This window comes from Notamacropus eugenii, chromosome 1 (assembly GCF_028372415.1).
Source record: "Notamacropus eugenii isolate mMacEug1 chromosome 1, mMacEug1.pri_v2, whole genome shotgun sequence".
NCBI lineage: Eukaryota > Metazoa > Chordata > Mammalia > Diprotodontia > Macropodidae > Notamacropus > Notamacropus eugenii.
In genome coordinates, this window is record NC_092872.1 from 78,749,887 (window position 1) to 78,770,019 (window position 20,133).

Here is a 20,133-nt window from a genome sequence, read left to right on the forward strand (position 1 = left end):
TGGATGGCAGGGAGGAATATTACTAGGAAAAAATCAAGTATTCCACATGAGTATCAGTGAAAGTGGGCCTGATTATTTTGTTGAGTCTAAGCTACTTAGTCAAAACATCTCTTGTTCTGTATTTGGGGGACAATTTTTTAAAGTCTTCTCACTTTTCAGTCTTCTACGGTACTTCCTCCAGTGGCAGTGAAGGTGCTAGATGCAGCTGGATGTGATGTACAGTAAATAGTGACAATAATAATTCACATTTATATAGCACTTTAAGATTTACATGGAAAATCTACACTACTCTTAACTCATGTCCCTCAGCTGCTCAGATCTATTCTTCTCCTTCCTTCCATCAGCTTTTGGTTAGGATAATGGGCCTTTGATGTCCTTTATCTAGCTGTCACTGCCCTTGGGCCCAAAGAAAGTTATAGAGCCCAAGGGAATTCTCAGGTGAGCTGGGTCAGCTCTTCTCACAAGGCTAGAATGCTGTCCTTCTAGACAGTGGTAGAAGAGATGGACTTGTCTTTTGCTGTTCCTATTGCAGGATTTAGGTACAAGGGACAGTGTTGGTTTTTTGGTTTTTTTTTTGCAGGAGAGGCACAATCAAGTGCAAATTAAGAATGTTGCCTTACCTTTTGTGCCCAGACCAACTGAACTGGAATGATTATATCCTTTGTAGAAGTAGAGACCAAGGTTGTTCAATTTATGCTTAGGAAAATGCTCAGTGCAAACCATGACATAGCTCTTTTCCCGGCAGCATTAACCAGGGTTATTGGGAGTGGCCCAAGGATACTAGTTTTGAAAAAACACTCTAATTTCTTTCTTTCCCATTAGATTTTGCTCTCAAAGTAGGTAGAAGCTTGACTGCCTCTGTCAGAAAAGTATCTTGCCTGCCTTCCTCCATGGGAAATTCACCTGGTTCTGTTTTTACAATGTCTTAGCCAGAAGAAAAGAATGATTGGGGCTGGGAAGAAATAAACTGACCTGTGCTATAGCTGGTCTTTTTTATATCCCAAATCTAGATTTTTCACGTCCTGTTGAATTTGTGAAGCATCCCTGGGCTTCCCAACAGGAAGACAGAAATAATAAGAGGACATCTTATTTGGCCTACCAGCAATGGGCTAGCCTGCTGTCATCCTTTGAGTAGAAATGCATTATTTATCTCTGAACTGTTTGGTGTGAAATTCCAAAGATAGGACAATGCTGTGGATTTGGTTAGTGAATAGTCAACCTAGGTTGTTAGCCTGAGGTAGCTTTCTGCTGTTTCTATTTTTCCTTCCATGCTGCCCACCTTGCCATTTGTTCACTGTGCCAACCCCTTCCTCAGCTTCCTTCATTCACCATAATTATCTCCTGCTGCAAGGTGAATTGCTTGTGGGGGAATGGAGGAATAAAGTGTAGAGGAAGATAATATGAATGTTAACACTAAGGGTAGGGGTAGGGTGAGGAGATCTGTGAGCCTGGTACAGGAATAAAGACACCTGACTTGGTTCTACCTTTAAAAATGGAATATGCCCAATTCATCCAAAGATGGGCCGTGTCCTACAAATAGATGAGTGACCTACTGTGGGAATGCTGTCTGTCATGGATATGTGTTTGTGATTCTTCCATGATAGTCAAGATTTTTAGTTGTTTTATTCAATATAACAAGATCATCCACTTGTGGAGTTCTTTCCATGACTTATCTCAGGGTGTGACTGACAGCAAAATAACATAAGAATTAATAAGAGTAACATAAGAATTAATTATTTACATTTTCTTTGGAAGGAGAAAAGGGAGACTCCACTTCCATGAAACAAAAGTTTTCTCAAGGGATCAAGATCAACTGAGGTTCATTTGGAGAAATAGTAAAAAATTTATACAATTTTAGATCATTCCACTTCCAATGTTCTAACCCACTCTGTGGGAAATGGAAAATGAACATAAAATTGAATTCATGATAGCCATTGGATAAAAGTTTCCTGAGAAGATTGTGAGGTAGAGGGAAATATTTAGGTAAAAGTGTTATACTGTTTTAAATGATTCTTGATCTTGTCAATAGAAATATAATATGCAGGTAAGATAGTCTTTGAAACTGGATACAAGGCTGATGTTAAAACTTTTGGAGAACCCAGGAGTCAACTCCATTTTATGTTTTTCCTCTACTGTAATTTTTGTTAATTAGAAAGTAGTTCTACTATACTGTGAGGTCTTCCCACTGAGAACCCTAATGTGAAATCCCCAGTGCTACTGTATGAAAGCAACATTTCCTCTGTTGGTTCTTAAGCTCTGCCTGGGCACTAGTTTATATTCATTTCCTTTTTCCTGTCTAACTTCTGACTGTGTTTTCCTCTTCTTCTCACAGCCCCACTGGCAGTAGTAGGTATGGTTCCTCCTGTAATGTGAGTCAAGGAAGCTCGCAGTTGAGTGAGCTGGACCAGTATCATGAACATGTTCATAGCTCAGAGCAAGATGATGACCACCGAGAAAGGGACTCAGTTCATTCCTGCCACAGTACTGGAAGCTACACAAAGGATGGCCAAGCAGGCTTCGGGGAACAGGAGAAATCGCTGGAGGTGACCAGTGAAGCTGAGAAGGGAAAAGCTTGTGAGCCAAAGGAAATGGTTAAAGAAGATAAAACATCTCATCTTCCCTTACAACTGGAGCCACATAAAAGCCCCCAGGAGAGGTAGGTGATTTTTACAGCAAGGGAATTTTCCCAGTTTGCAGATCTGACTCCATCATGGTAAGATATTTCTTCTCCATTCCTTCCACCTGACTCCTTCCCAAATCACATAAAAACAACCTCGTAGATCAGCTGTTGGTGGGCTGAACATGAGTCCCTTAGACTTTTGTAGTCTGTTGGGATGCTGCCGTTCCATAGGTGGTCACTTTATGGGGTCATCACTGCTTTCTTGTGCTGGCAGGTCCTGACCTTCTGATCTACCTCAAATTAACTTCTTTGGTTCCAAAACTGACCCTAAAGCTATTCAGAAGTGAAAAACATTGGGGAATTACCCTAGAAAGTAAGAAGAGTTTGGCCACTGTTGGCTGCCTTGTGGATTATTTTTATGGATTCAAATTCTGGTATTTCTTAAATTCTGATAACTCAAGACACAGCTATTAAAAGTCATTCAGAAGGTCTTTACTGACTCCTCTTCCAGAAGAGCATAATCTTATATTAAGCAATCTGGACTTATAAGAAAGAAAATAGAAAACTTGACCTTTTCAAATCCATATAGGAGCTAAGCCCATAAATAGTGTATTGTCACTGCCAGGCAGCATTAGTCAGTTGGGTAGCCAGGAGTAGCTGACAGGTGGTGGAGGGGGGGTGGTTGAGGGTGACTAAAATACTTGATATTTTGAAGCAGAATAACAAACTCTACCCATCCCTCACCTTGAGTCCTGGAGCAGCAAAGACCAGTCACTTGACAAGTGCATGTGTAAAAGAGAATGGCATGTCTATCATGTCCCAGAGCTAACTCTAGTTTCGAGTACTTTTCCAGAAAAACAAAGCTGCCTTTTGTTTTCTCCTTCCCTCTGTCTAGTAAGCATCCACTCTTTGTGAATATTCACCAGACAGGGATAGGGGAGAAACCAAGGAGGCTAGGCTTTGGTATCATACTTCCAGTCAGCAAGTGGCCCACATCTAGATTAGACCAAATATCCTAGCCTTGTTTTGAATAGTGGTGGGGACTGTGGTAGGACAGGTGTTAGTATGGCTGGATGCTGGACACTTCTCTGTTATCCCAGGGTTGGGAAGAAGGAAGTGAGTTACTGCTAACTGAACATTATGTACTGTCAATAATAGGAAATGGGACAAAATGATCTGGCCTAATGTAATATAGTCATCTCTCCCTACAAGATTTTTGGTTATCACAATTGTTTGCTTCACAGAGAAAGTTCTTGAGGCTTGAGAAGTTCTTTCTCTGACTTAGAGAAAGTTAATGGCAATGATGGGGCTGAAATCCTTAGTATTAGGACTTTGTGTTTAAGATAAATGTCGACAACCATTCCATAGTGTCTAAGATCGGTTGTCCTTAGACAAGGGACATTTGACTTCTCTGAGAATTAAAGAATTTCTCCAGTTGAGGTGGAGAGCCTAAGAAGGAGGGGGATGCAAGTGGATCAATGACAGGTTCTTCTAATCTGTCTAAATGGCTCTGATCACTGAGTTGCCATCTCATTGCCCATGGCATAGTTTGCCAAATCTCAGTCTAGTGTTTGGTCTCCAAATAGTGAATAAAACAGGGGTGTGTGAAAACAGTTGATAAACAGTAAGCTATGGAAAGAGTCAGATGAATGTTGCTATTTGATTTTGGATGTTTCTTAGTTGTCGTAACTCTTACTGAATATCCTTATTTTGTGGGATGTTCTGTTTCTAAAAGAGCTTTTTTGTTTTTGTTCCAAGTTGTCCTGAAGAGAATCACTCTTCACCATTTACCCAAGCTAGAGCACATTGGATGCGAGCGGTTACCAAAGTCCGACTCCAGCTACAAGAGGTAGGGAAGCTACTGGTGTGGTATGGATTAAAACTTCTTATCCTTTATGCATGAAAAACTTATGGCACTCATTGAGGGCATTTCTTGGTGAGAATGTTGGAGAATAAGAAAATTGTTAGTTTTATCATACACTGCTTCCAAGAGGACTTGGTCAAAAAGCTGGGAATTGGAAGGGAAGAATCCATGAGATCTGAACTAGTTTTTAACCCCTCCCTGAGTGTTTTGGGGTGACAAGGCATTAGCTTTCTTCTTATCGCTATCAAAACAAGAAAATCAAATGAATATGATGTCTCAAGAATATGGAGGTGAACTTAAATGCTCACCTCCAGAATCATAGTTGCTTAATCAAATGTACCTGTGATATCATCAATTCAGAAGTTCCCTCTAATGCAACAGATTGCAGTCCATTCATTCCTGCTCATCATGTATGTATGTCTCTTGTTTATGTCCTCCTGCATAGTCAGCAAAGGAGGGGTCCCCTCCCCCAGTATGTGAAAGATTTTCCTTAGTTTATTCTGACATCATAAGAATATCAGAGGAGCACTCTGTCTGTCTACTTGTCATCCCTTGCTTTCTTATTCACTGGTTATTTGTGAATTACATATGGTTATATGTCTTCTTTCACCCACCATGCACCTTTCCATTGCTGTCTGTGTGAGATTCATTTTTAATTCTATAGGGATAATTGAATTTCATATTTTGGTGCTATATGAGTAAAATTTTAGTATTGACAAGATGGCCCTTTGCTTTCACTGGAATCTTGGGGTCAATAAAGGAAGTTTGCCTGCCAGTCCTTCTTGTCGTGTTCCTATCTGGGTCCATTTTGTTGTCCATCTGTACTGTCTGTCTCAGAGGTGCATCCTGTTAAACTATTGCCACAGAGTATCCTTCCAAATGCACATTAAAATTTGGGTATTAGATATTCTTATATTTCCTTTGTGGATGGTCAAGTCAAACTCCTTTGAAGAAGAAAAGAGAACAAAGATAGGGAAAGCAGCCAGATTGGACTAAGTATATATTAAGGAAATCGTGCTAAGAAGCAACACAATCCAACAGGGCATTGAAGAAGGGAAGATATCAAAAGTGCAGGAAAAATATCAGACTTTATTAATGTCATAAAAAGAACCAAAATAGCATAAGCAGTTACCATCCTACACACCTCCTCTGCTGTCCAAGATCCCATTGTGTTTCTTGTTGATGGTGAAGCCTTTGATTTGGCAGAACAAATTTTCACCTTATAGACTGTTTTACAAAGTGTCTCCCACCCTATGTCAGAGTCGTTCAAGACTCTTTAAAAGATGTAACAGCAGAAATAGTCCTACCAATGATCCTCTGATAATAAGCAGGTGAGACATAAAACAGGGAGAGAGATATGTGCTTGCCAAAAGTGTTTGCCATTGTAATGGAAGAGGTAGAGTGCTGAGTCTACGTTAAAGAGGGATTCCAATGGATAGGAAGGTCCTTCTTATGCTCCTGTTTGCATGTGGCATTGTGCCAATTACATCAGTGAAGAACACTGCAGATCCTCCTAGATGAGCTCTTGATGGACTTTGACCCAGCCATTGTTGTTCACAAAGTCGTTTTATTCTGGTCCAATCTAAATTCTTTTCTCAGGGTTGTGGGACTCTGCAAGACTCTCGCAGTCAAACCATTTTTTAATTTATTGGGGATTAAACCTTTTTGACCAACTCCCTGATTCTGGGTCTTTAGCTGTTCAACATCTGTTTTCTGTGAATCTCCTTTCCTAATTTCATTGTTCAAGAGCCAAGACATCACAATTGGAAACATTTGATTTTATTAAGGCAATAAATTTTTGATTAAAAAGTGAGAGACCTTGTATCCAGTGGCAGATTTGAAATTTTTAGGAATGTGCTAACTTTACAGTCAGGTAGGAGAGTCTGGCATTTTTTTCCTTGTGCCAACAGTAGGAGTTATCACTGCTCACAGTTAGGAGAGGAAATCTGCAGAGAGCCTCTGAAAAGACAAGATTGCCTACCATGATTATAAAACAGCAGGACCCTTTGTTTCTGGGTTGTGCCTGAGAGCACACTTTGTTGCTGTCTCTTAGGAAGTACTGAAAGACCTTTACATGAACTACCTTGCAAAGGAAGTTGTGTCTTCCTAAATCAGATGTTTGTAAACTTTCTCCATTAGTATTCTTTGCTCATTCACAGGAGAGCATGAGCCCCAGAAAAAATGGTGGAGGAAGGCCTTTATGAGGCCCATAGCAAGACTATCAGGTTTGTTCCCAATTTTGGAGTTTAGTGTTGCCTAATGGTAAATGGAATGGTTTGGGTGTCTTGAGTTCTGACTCTGTCTCTGCCACTAACTGGCAGTGTGACTTTGGGTTCTTCCTTGGGTTTAGTATTCTCATTGGTCAAATGAGTAGATTAGATTAGAGGACCTGAAGAGTTCTCTTTAGGTTTTCAGTACCTCTCTCCTGGACTATTTCAATAGCCTTCTCTTTGATCTCTCTGCCTCAAGTTTCTCCCCATTTCAGTCCTTCCTCCACACAGCTGCTGAAGTGATTTTTCCTAAAGCACAAGTCTGACCATGCCACCCTCACCCCACTTAGCAGACTCCCATGTCTCCCTGTTAGCTTTAGGATCAAATGTAAACTCTTACTTGGCATTGAAAGTTCTTTACAACCTAATTCCTTCCTATTTTTCCCATCTCCTCACAAGTTACTTCTCTGCACTTACTCTGTGTCCTTTCACACTATTGGTCACTCTCTCCTAGATATTCTCTTCTCACCAGGTTTTTGGGATAGCACTGTCTGCTGGTTCTCCTCCACCTATCTGATCACCCCTTCTCAGTCTCCTTTCAGATAATGCCCTCTAACTATAGTGCCCCTCAGGGTTCTGTTCTGGGCCCCCTTCTCTTCTCCCTCTATGCTACTTCACTTGGTGATCTCATCAGCTTCCATGAATTTAATTACCATCTTGATGCTAATGATTCTCAAATCTACCTTTCCTGCATCAAGACTCTTGGCCATTCCCATCCATCCTCCATTCAGCCACTATGGTGATTTTCCTAAAATGCCGCCCTGATCATGTCACTTACCTTCTCAATAAACTTCAGTGGTTTCCTATTGCCTCCAGAGGCAAATACAAAATGCTCTGTTTGGTATTCAAAGCCTTTCATAGCGTAGCCTTATCTACCTTTCCAGTCTTCTTACACATTACTCCCAGACACATACTCATCAATCTAGGGACATTGGACTCTATAAATAAGACACGCCATCTCTCAGCTCTGAGGATTCTCTCTGGCTGTCCCCCATGCCTGGAACACTCTCCCTCCTCATCTCTGCCTCCTGACTTTCCTGGCTTCCTTTAACTCCCAACTAAAATCCCTCCTTCTACAGGAAGCCTTCCCCAGCCCCTGTTAATTCTAGTGCCTTCACTCTGTTAACTATTTCCTGTTCACCATGTATATAGCTTGCCTTGTATAGATGTTTACATGTTGTCTCCTTCATTAGATTGTAAGCCCCTTGAGGGTAGGGACCGTCTTTTGTCTCTGTATCTCCAGTGTTTAGCACAGTGCCTGGTGCTTAGTAGGAGCTTAATAAATGTATATTGATTGATTAATTGATGTTCCTCACACATGATTCTCTGTCTCCTGTCACTGTGCCTTTGCATTGCCTGTACCCTGTGTTTAGACTGCTCTCTCTACTTACTTTTACCTCTTGAAATTTGTGTTTTGTTCCAAGACTTCATTCAAGTACTACCTTCTACAAGAGCTTTTCCTGAAAGTCTCTTTCCCTCTAAACTCCAACTACTAGTGCCTTCCCTTCTAAGATTATTTTATAGCTATGTTGTTTGCATCTTGCACGTACATACTTATGTATATGTTATCTCTTCCGTTAGAATATATATTTCTTGGAGGCAGAGTGTGTTTAATTTTTGAGGTTTTTTGCACAGTTCCTGGCACATGATAAGTGCTCAATAAATGTTTATTGAGTTATTTATTGATTCAAGATATAATACTCCAGCTATAACCTTCTTAAATTTTCTCCTGTTTTGCAATCAGATTGTTAATGTATTATAATGAAATTGCTACCGTAATGTTGCAGTAAGTGTAACCATCAGACAACAGTTCAGCATGTTTCTTGTCCTGCTTCACTTTGATCAGTCCCAGGCTCCCTATGCCTGTAGCTACCCCATATGCTCTGTCTTGGACCAAATCCTCCTGGACCAGTCTTAGCTCCATTAAGCTTCATCCCAGGCTCTTCTTCAGCCTCCTCCCTCTCATGCTTTGTGCCTAGAGTATCTCTAGCTGCTGTGCTCAAAACCTATATCCAGGTGCCTCTGGATACCTATGACTGCCTGTACTTCACTTCACTGCTTTGAGAATTCTATGGCCTCCACTCACCTAGTGCACTTTAGCTATTTGATCTGGCCCTAGACCCTAAACATCCCATACCTCTAATCATCAGACTTTCCTTCCTGACTTAATTACACTCCCTTTAGTCCCAAACCATTCCCCAGGCCTCTCCTAAACATGGTGCTGCCTTAGCTCTACTTCATGCTAAAGTACCTAGAGTTCTCTGCTCTTTTCTACATTGTGCTCTGTCCTAGCCTTGCCACCTCTTTCCCTGGGACCACCCCAGCTATCCTACCCTGGTCTGCAAGTGATATATATATATATATTACTGTGTTCCTTGGCCTCAGTTACCCCTTTTCCTATTGATTTCACTCAAACTGTATTTTTGTAGACACATTCAATGGAAGAAAAAGTATGGCTATGTAATTTATCCTGAGGAGAATGAGTTACAGGGATCTGTTGGCTTTGTGAATGCAAAGTGCTATAGCAGTAACTAGCTTGCTTTAACTGTCAAAGTGTATTCTTTCAAGGACCTATTCTGTCCTTCCTTCCTGCCCAATCAAATAATAGGTAGCCTTTGGAGATACTGAGCACTTTACCATCAGCTCAAATGGAAGGGACTTCTGATGGAGTCTGATGCCTTTCCGGTGGCATCTCCCACCCAAGAAGAATTTGCTTCCTGATACTGATGCTGGACAGGTGCCTTCAGGCCTAGCCCGCAGCATCTCTTCCTTGGTGACCATGTGAACAACACTCTTTTGGCTTTTTCTGTTGCCTAAGTAGAGACTTCAGAAGTGACATCTGAGCTTAGTATTTATTAGAAAGTCAGGGCTTCTAAGAGGTAAGGATAAATTGAAGTTTAGGCACTAAATCAAGCATAGAAGATGAAACTGAAGACAGATAGGGAAAATGAATACTGAAAAGTGACATCATTTTATACGATCATGGTTTTAGAGCTTAGGCATTGTATAGTACAGTACTCTCACCTTACAAATGAGGAAACTGAGGTCCAGAAAGTTTAAGTGACCTGCCCAATGTAGCACAGGTTGAAACTGGGAGAACCAGTACTCAGACCCTAATCTTCTGGCTCCAAATTCAGCACCCACGAATCCAAATCCAGCAATGAAATAAATTAAAATTGGTTGAAGGTGCCCTTTCATGACCACATCTGTCTCTTTAGATGCCATCATTTGTTTGTGTCATTAGAATTTTCTTTTAGAGAACATGGTATCCTTCTTAAGCAGACTTCCCATGAAGAAGCTTAGATCATGATGTCATACCAGCCCTTTTTCAGATTTGGCAAGCACTATGTGCCAGGATCTTTGCTAGGTGCTGGAGATACAAAGGCAAACACGACATGTCCCCTGCCCTCAAAGAGCTTACATTCCATTAAAAGAAATTAGATAGAAAGTTAAGTACAAAATTTATACAAAGCAATTCTCAGGGAAAGGGCCCAGGTCTTTGGGGAAATTATTCATGATAGAACACGGGTTCCAGAATGGGCAGTGCAAGAGCAGGGAAGCGAGGAAGAGAGGACAAAGGGGCTGTACCTTTCTTCCAAAATCTGGAACATGTATCATTTTATCTGTCTTATGAAACTCAAGGCCGATGTGGTTACTTGCTCCATTTCTTCTCATCCTGATTGGTCAGAATAAGGGGAGAAATATAGTTTTCCCTGGTTGCTTCCTCTGCCTTCTGAAGTGTGCCAACATGTGTTTTTCAGTGTCCTTCTTTCAACAGATAATGTTCTAGATGTTTAGATGAATTTCCTCCTCATCGTTCTGTCCTCCTTTTAAGTCCATTTTTGTGATTTACTTCTGTGTCTCATAATCTAATTCCTTCTTCTGGCAGTGTTGAGCTGGGGTGGCAGTGGGAGGTTTATAATATACTTCCATTACAATATGACTTATGTTTTTACTCCTTAGCTCCCTATCCGGATGTCTCCTCCTATGCCTCCTCCTCCTAACAAATGGATTTCTATGTGGCAGTGTGATAAGAAATGTCACTACAATGCCCCTTCTGTCCAATTAGTTATCATTATTATTAGGGCAACACTTCCAAGTCACGTATATAATTTCACATTAGTTATGGATCATTTTCTCTAATTGGAGTGGGGTGCTGCCAGTTCATAATTAATACTCAATTAAGATCCTTTGTTGAGTTTTGTAGGAGATAAACTAGGAGACTTGTCACATTTGCTACTTTATGAACAAACCCAGGTTGATGCATTAACACAGATTGGGCTCTAAGTAAGGGAAGGGGGCTTTGTTTTTATCTGGGCAATTATACTTACTTTAAAAGGGACAAGTTGAACCATTGCATGAACTTTCACAACGAAGGCTGATGCTCCCTGTGTTTGTCTCTCTCTGACCCTCTGCGTGTATACCACATACACCTATGCAGGCCTTAAATGGTCAGACAGAGGAATACAGGCATTCACTGTGAAGGGGTTGTGAGTCATTTGGTATCAATTAGACCTCAAAACAGTATGTACTGGTCAGTTTTTAATGAGAACACACTGCTGTAATTGTTCTTGGTTTTGTCAATTGACTCAGCATGAAAAATATACCTTGAAAATTAGATTGCCATCCACCTTTGCTGACCACATGATTGACCAATGAGTCGCACTATTGTTCCTACATCCTTTCCTCCTGCTTCACTGAGTGGCCAAAGATTGGCTAGCACCAAGAAACAGACACCTGTTTTCACACACAGCATGTATGAATCAGTTTATGACAGGCAATATATTCTTTTCTGTTTCTCTTCCTTTTAGAGGGGGCCAGTGGGCTGGATGTGACTAGCTGCTTGGCTGGCAGGGGCTAGAAAAAGAAAACTGTCAGGTTTTCAGCTGTCCTCATTGCTCTACAGCAGCTTTACAGACATGGAGAATGGGAGAACTATGTCTGTGTGCCCTTTCTGGGTATCCCTGTTATTTTTATGGTGAAAAGAAGGATTTAAAGGTTAAAGCCATTGAAGAAAACTTGGCAATATCAATCCATCAACTTATTTTTGACATTATTTTCTCCCAAGTTTCCAGTTTTCCCCAAAACACCTTAATTTTTGTGGTATGATCTAGTTATGGGAGATTGGCGGGGGGGGGGGGGGGGGGGGGGGGGAGTACTTAAAGCTGGTGAAGCCAGAGCCAAAGGAGCAGGCTTCAGCCAATTAATATTTTTTTAAATAAACTTTTATTAATATCTTTTGTTTTCACTTTGCCTACATTTCCCCCTGTATTCCTCTCCCTCCCACAACCCAGAGAGCTATCCCTTATGACAAAGTTTTGTTTTCTTTTTTTTAAAGAGAAAAAGAGAAATGAGTCAGTGTTGTTTGAACAAGGACTGCTGTCCCCTCTTAGTACTAGACAAAACCACTTAGTCGGTTCCCCAAACCTCTTAGCAGTCTTGGATAGCCTTTGGGTACTCTGGAGAAAGATTTTTCTTTATCTTAGCAGAGGGTCAGATACACTGTTAAATTATTTATGACCTAATGTAATATTATGACCTAATATTCTCTACATATTATATAAAAATAAATTATTTTATTTAGCCGGTCTTTCTCTTGATAGGCTTTTCTCCAAGAGAGCTGAGGGAGCTAGTAGCAACACTGTGTTGTGGAAAAAGCCCTGGCCTTTGAATGAAAGGGCCTTAGTTCCTCTCAAAGATCCACTCTTTCTGGTATTTCTATAGACACCAGACTCATTCGAAGGTTTCTTTATGTCTTTGCTCATATACTCCACTCTGTCACCTCTCCCTCCCCATTTCCCTTCTCTGGTAATGACAGGAAGAAAGAAGAAAGAAATCCCTATGAGGTGGATTTGTTGGGATATTTACGAGAGGAGGGGATACTTGAGCTGTACCTTAAACCAAGGGTAGGATTTGAATAGCTGGAGAGAAGATGGGGGCTGGGGCAGGGCATGGGGTAGCCTATGAGCAGGGACATAAAGGAAGGTTCAAGGGAGTCTGTTGTTCATAGAAAACCAGTCTGCCTTGAGCTGACATCCAGCAAGGGAACAGCTATGGGGTTCTTTTTTCTTCTTTTATCCTCATTAATCCTCTCTCCCATGAGAGTTCCTTTCATGTTGCTGTACTGGAGCCAACCAACAAAAGTTTGCTGCAGTACATTCTATAATGTCTAGTATATAGAGAGAGATGCATATAGATGTGGAAATAAATATGGAGATATATATGGATATGCTTGTTGCTTTAGGATTTTTGTAGGTACAAATGCCAGTTTGCCTCTGGGAATGTGAACAAATTTATATTACTTGATAAAGGGATCATACATACACACCTCTCTCTTTCTCTGTGTGTGTGTGTTTATTTGTGTGTATGTGTATGTATATGTGTGTATGTATGTGTGTATGTACATATGTATGTATTTGCTGCTAAATTGATAAGTTGAGGTTTTCTCCCCTAAGGTCACAATTCTAGTACAGTTTCATCTCATCTTACTCAGCATTGCTATACAGAATCTCAAGGGAAAGTTATAAATTCTATCAAAGACTCCATTGTCCTTCCCCTTTCCCTCCATCCCAGCCCTCCACTCCCCCCACTCCTTCCCCAGCAAGCCTCCAGCCATTTCCCTTGAAGACAGAAAAAGCTATTTAGAAGATAAAGAAAACTCCTTAGGATACTTTGAGTACTTTTGCTTAGCTATGCAATTCATAGCAATTTCACTGTTTTGCCCTAACTGCAGTGAAGCTCTCCATTTAAAACTCTGATAATACTCATCTCAGCCCAAATGAAATTTTTCGAATCACCTCAGTTCCTACAGATAAGATTGCCACATCCTAAGTGAAAATAACAAAGAAAAAAGCCTTTAGATCCTTCATGGGCCATCATGTTTAGCTAATTATTGCCCCAGTATGCTGGGAAATAGAAAATTGAAACATTTTACTGACATGCCCCAGAAAGGACTTAAAAAAAGAAAAAAACTGATGAGCCATCTTTGGTACTAACACCTGGGCGTTGTCCCTCCCACCCCTGCTAGCCATCTGTGGTGTAGCTTCCCTTCTGCAGTGCTGTTTGCCCTATCTTTTGTGCTAACCTCTTCTGAGACTTCTGGGTATTGTCACTCAATCCCCAGCTGATCTGGGGCCCCAGGCCACTGTGCTATCCAAACAGTTGGTTGCATCTCCCCCCACACCAGTTATTTGTAAGTATTTGTAAGTAAGTTATTTGAAGTAAGCTACCTTCCTTCCCCATCCTTTTTTTCTATTAGTTGATATAATATACAGACTTTTGTGCTGCTTATATTATTGGGAGAGATACAGACCTGGGGAACATCCTATCTCATTTACAGCCCTTTGTAGCTAACCTCACTTGGCTGCACAGTATCCTTTGCTATACCTTATTAAGGTAAATGATGCAGAGGTATTCTGTTTATTTTTGTGTCAGTTAAGTACTTACAGAATCATTCATCTAGAGGGCAATTGCTGCTAAATGTAGGAATTAAAATGAATGTGAGAAGCTCATCAAGTCTTTTTAATTATTTTCTGTGAACCCCAAAAGTAACCCTCTCTAATTGGAAAGGGGAACGCTAATTCAGATGCATATTTATCCCTGTAAGTGAAAAAGTTATACTGTACAATCTATCCCTAGCACCCAGCATAGGACTGGGCTGGCAATAGGCTTTTACCAATTTCTGTCAATTGCTTGATTAAGCAAGTATGTTGGATCTCCGGGCACAGAGTTTGAAGCGTAGATTGAGTAGTTTCTGCTTTCGGGAAGTTTACAGTCTAGAAGAGGATTTGACATCAGCAGAGAATCTCAGAAGAGGTCCCAGAGTTCATTTGTCAACAACATGCTTTCTTACTATTTCATCATTTAATATAGGTAGTTATACTACATAATATTACTTAAGTACTTTAGAAAGTTACAAAACCAACTGTGCTCCCCTCTTCCTAGGCATCAGGCTTGCAGCTTGGGTGTCCACCCCACATATCCAATCGGTTGCCAAATATTGTTCCTTCCACCTTTACGATATCTCTTGTATAGTTGTTAATAATAATAACAGTTAACATTTATTCAGTCCACTAGGGGCCAGGCACTGTGCTAAGTGTCTTACAATTGTTATCTCACTTGATCCTCATAACAACTCTGGGAGGTAGGTTATATCATTATCCCCATTTTACAGATGAGAAAGCTGAGGCAAACAGGTTTCAGGGTCTTGCCCAGGATTACATACATAGCTAGTAAGTGGATTTGAATTCAGGTTTTCCTCACTTCAGGCCCAGTACTCTAACCACCTGTACCACCTATAGGGCACTTGCTCTCCACTCACACAGATACAACTGGTTCAGGCCCTTGTTACTTCTTGCCTTTCTGGTCTCCCTGCCTCAAGGTTCTTAGCACTCTAATCCACCTTCCACTTGACTGCCAAGGTAATTTGTCTAAAGCACTGGTTCTCAAACTTTTTGGTCTCAGGACCCTTTCACTTTCTTAAAAATTATTGAGGACCCCAAAGAGTTTTTAGGTATGTATCTATTGATATTTACCATATTAGAAATGTTTTAAAAGTAAATATCTCTTGATATTTACCATATTAGAAATTAAAACTGTTGTTAAAATATTTACTTGTAAATTCATAGCCTATTTTAATGAATAGATAACTATATTATCCTAGACAAAAATGAAGTCAGAAGAATGACATGGTTTTACTCATTTTTAAGATATCTTTTTAACACCTGGCTTAATAGAAAAACAACTGCATTCTCATAACTGTATTTGCATTGTCAGTTGTTTTGGTTAAAGTATATGAAGATAATTCAGCCTCACACAGATATGTGGTTGTAAAAGAGAATATTTTAATAGCCAATAACATGAAAATAGTTTGACTTTGCAGACCCCATACTTTGGGAACTTTACAACCTGGCCCTCCCCTACTTTTATAGTTTTTCTTATTTTTTACTTCTCTCTCTCTCTCTCTCTCTATATATATATATACACACACACACACACACACACACACACACACACACACACACACACACACACACACACACACACACACACACTTTATAACTGACCTTCTTGCAATTCATTGAACATGTAACTGGGAGACTGGCCAATAAGTCCCACCCTTATGAGCCTGCATAGAGTATATACATATTTAGCTAATGCAGTACTCCACATGGCAGCAGGCTTTCTAGCTTCTTCTATATGGAAAATTGTATCAGCTGAGCAGACTGAATATACTCTATTTAGGCTGTATCTACCCTTCAGGGTTCTGGGGGTAGCCTGAGGAGTTGGAATGCCTTTTCTTTAATACCATTGGCTCTCAACCCCCCATTTCATTTATGTTTCCTTCACTATTAGTCTCCAGTGACTATAGCCCCAGTTCCATATACACTATTTAACATCAATGAACTTTTCCAAAAGGATATTTCAAAGATATGGCAAGAACAGAAGTACAAACATTTCCCCCAAACACTTCAGGGATACACTCCCCTCTACTTCTTCGATCTCTGGGGAGAGAGTGGGCCCAGAGCATACTGGCTGTATGTGGGGGTTTGCCTGGGACAGCATTAGAACAGAGAATTCCAACTCCTCCGAGCTGCCCCTGGAACTCTAAGGGGAAGATATAGCAGCCTGGTTCTGGGATAGTGAGCTCAGAGAATACTTGCAATGAGTTTAACTCTCTACCTCCCTGCTTTTGCACTGGCTGCCTCTTCATCTCTCTGCCCCTTAGCGTCCTTGGCATCCTGTCAAATTTATCCTTCTGCAGGAGGCCTTTCCTAGTCTCCCCCTCACTCCCCAATCTGCTAATGCCTTATAATGTTCCTCTTATATTGCCTTCCATCTAATGTCATATATCTATAGGTATATTATACATGAATATATCATATCATATATGTATATCACACAAACATACATATGTAATATAGATATTATACACACATTCTGTATACCTAGTTACTTACATGTTGTCTTGCCATTAGAATATAAGCTCCTTGAGGGCTGGGATTGTTTCTTTGTGTCCCTAGGATTTAGCCCAATGCTTGGCATGTAACAGGTGCTTAGCAAGTGCCTGTTGATTGACTGTGAACTCAGAGAAGATCATTATCAACCTGAGAGATCTAGCAATGCTTCTTGGAGGAAATAACATTTGAGTTAGGTACAAAGGGTGGTTAGGGATTCAACCTGCAAAGAAAGAGGGAGATTCACTCCAGGCACCTGGAATTTCCTAAGCAAAGGCATGAAGGTATAAGAGCACAATGTATGTTTTAAGGAAGTGTTTTTCAGTTTAATAAAGCATTTTTAAGCACTTCTTATATACTAGATACTGTTTAAGCACTGGGGATACAAATACAAGGGGTGGAATCCAGAGCCAAGGCAAGAGTAGGAGCCTTCCCCAAATGGTATCCCCAGAGAGGGAATCACAAATGGAGAAGAAGGTCGAGTGGATAGCGCGCTGGCCCTGGAGTCAGGAGGACCTGAGTTCAAATCCAGCCTCAGACACCTGACATTTCCTAGGTGTACGACCCTGGACAAGTGATTTAACTCTGGCTGCCTCCAAAAGAAAAGAAGAAAAAAAATGAAAAGAAAACTCCAGGTTAGAGGTTTCTCAGGGTAGCAGTGCAGCAGGTGAGGAAAAAGAGATGTAGTCCAGAGAAAACTGAGTGAGGCCAAATGGTGGTTGTCTTTCCCCAAATAGTGGGTTTAGGCAGGGAATTATCAATAAGAAGAGAATCCCAGGTCAGATGTTTTCCAGAGGGGCAAAAGTTTGATACGAATATATAAAATGGCAAAATTGATATGAGATAAATATGAGAATAGTGAGGACAAGGTGTAAAGTTGTGGTGCACCTTGAATACCAGGCAAAGTGAATTTGACCCACTTGGTGTCAATGGGCCAGTTCTTTCACTACATCACAAGGAAGCTGCCCCCAAGGGGTCAAGACAGAAATCTGGTGGACTCGGGCCATGTTGACATAACCTGGTCATCTCGGGGCATAAAAACTCCTATTCCCACAAGAATCCCTGGCCCCTCAGACTTGGGGGATGTCCCAAGTTGGGTCCAGTAACTGCACCCTTAAAAGGCAGCTGTATGTAGTGATCCAGGTAGATATTTCTAAGAGCCCATACTACTACCCTGTAAGTAACACTGCTAATGTTAGTGTCAAAAATAACCACAAAGTCATGAGAGATTAGGTGAGCCATATTATTTACAGAAATAATGTAGTGAGAATTCAGTGAGCTTAAGTTGTTAGCTCATTGCCTGTAAGATCCCAAGAGTGGAGTTCATGGCAAATATGTGGGGAAAAATATGGGAGAACTCCCAACACAGTGCTCTTCTGGGACATTATATGTTTGTTCCCATGTGCCTAGAGGTACTACTCTGTTGTGGCTCCTAACTGGAGGCAGGTGGCTAGGGGAGGGTGCCTCCAGAGAGTTTTCTCACTAGAGGGAGGGCTCTGGGCTTATTTCATGACAAGAGCTAGCTCTCCTGATTTGTGGATTTGGGTTTTTTGTTTGTTTCTTTGCCACTTTTGCTATCTTTTAGCTCTAAAGCCTGTATATTTGGCTATGCAAAAAATCTGATACCCATGAGTCTGGGCTGCAGCACAAAGGCAGGCCTGACCCTTGAGAGAGTTCTTCCCTCAAATCTCTGCTTTATAATCTCTCTCCCTGCTTATATTACACTATTCAGCTTCCCCCAGGTCTAAATGAAGTCAGCCTTGGAGCTCCTGTCAATCCTTCCACACATCCCACCTCCATGCCTTCTCCTACTCTGTCCTTTCCACCTGGATTGCCGCCTACTCCACAGACACCAAATTATCACCTCCCAATGTTCAAATCTTGATTTTTCCTCCTGGAGATTTTTTCAAATAAGGTTTACACTCATGTCCATCTCCACCCACTCTACCAATATGGCTGCCTGGTTATCATCACCATCAACTAGCATTTAATGGAGTACCTGCTCTGTGCTAAGTATAAATCATGGTTCATGCCCTGAGTAGCTTAGTTGAGATGGGAAGATAGGACATCTGTTTAGAAAGATGATTAACTTTACATGACAGCATATGATGAATGCCTGATGAGGGATCCAATCAATATGTATGACAGATAGAAGGAAGAGATTGTGGCAGGAGTAATTAGGAGAGGTTTCCTAAAGGAACGTAGAGGACCAAAAGATTGTATTGTTTCAAGTTGGAAGGGACCTTATGATAATATAATGCAGCCTCTTCATTTTATAGATGAGGAAACTGACACCTAGAAAGACACAGCAACTTGTAGCATGTTATAATGCGTGTTCATCCTTTGTTGCCGAAGAAGACTATGCCATCAGAGAAATACTGATGTGACTTGCACTTGACTTTGTTTTTTGTTTTTTTTTGAGTGAGGGAGGGCTGTACAAGTTACTAGCCTCACTTCTCCTCCAGAGCCATCTGAATCCAGTGACCAGGATGACTGGAGATGACCCAAGATGAGGCTATTGGGGTTAAATGACTTGCCCAAGGTCACACAGCTAGTGAATATCAAGTGTCTGAGTTGAGATTTGAACTCAGGTCCTCCTGACTCCTGCACTGGTGCTTTATCCATTGCACCCCCTAGCTGCCCTGTTATAATGGCAAGATCACTGTCTTTGTAGTCAAGAGAAACCTGAGTGTGAATCCTGGCTCTGATACTGATACCCTGATACAGTCATGTAACTCGGTGAATTAAACCTCTCTGAACCAGTTTCCTTGTTTGAAAATGATGGTAAAAATACTTGTGGTATATACCTCATAGAGTTGTGCGAAAAGTGCTTTGTAAACTTTTTAAAGTGCTATTTATATAGTTAGAAATCATTTTGTTAATAGATTTTATTCATATCTTTTGTTTTTCATCTCTTAGATCTCCCCTCTTCTCCTTTTCCCTCCAGAGAGCTAGCTCTTACTATAAAGAATTAAAAAGAAAAAAGTGATAAAAATTAAATAAGATTAACCCATGAATGAAACAAAATCTAACACTATATGCAGTGTTCCATACACTTCTGCAGAAGAGTGGGGGAGGTGTCTTCTCATCTCTCTTTGTGGTAACCAAGCAGTCTTTGTCATTTTGCACCACTCATTTTTTATTGTTTTATGGCAGTTCTTTCCATTTACTTTGTTGAAGTTATCATGTCCATTGTTGCCCAGGCCCTAACCAGCTCGTATTTATATACGGTGCTTTAAGGTTCAAAGAGCACTTTACATAGATTATCTCTTTTGTTTGTCACAACAGCCTTGTGAGATGTGTGCCATTAATATTCCCATTTTACAGATGGGGAAATTCAGGCAAAAAAAAGGTTAAGTGACTTGTGTAGGATCATGGAACTAGTCTCTTAGGTAGGGCTTCCTGACTTCAAGCTGGTTGCTC

At 40.8% G+C, this 20,133-nt stretch overlaps 1 protein-coding gene across 6 annotated transcripts in view; it reads left to right on the plus strand.

The window, feature by feature from the left end:
• The window catches only part of UNC13B (unc-13 homolog B), a 344,899-nt gene that overhangs the window by 220,883 nt on the left and 103,883 nt on the right, over positions 1–20,133 (plus strand). For all 6 annotated transcript variants that reach the window (XM_072606704.1, XM_072606660.1, XM_072606674.1 and 3 more), the window contains 2 exons: positions 2,333–2,656; positions 4,379–4,469. In XM_072606704.1, coding sequence (XP_072462805.1) covers positions 2,333–2,656; positions 4,379–4,469 — 415 coding nt within the window. The remainder of the gene's footprint in view (positions 1–2,332; positions 2,657–4,378; positions 4,470–20,133) is intronic.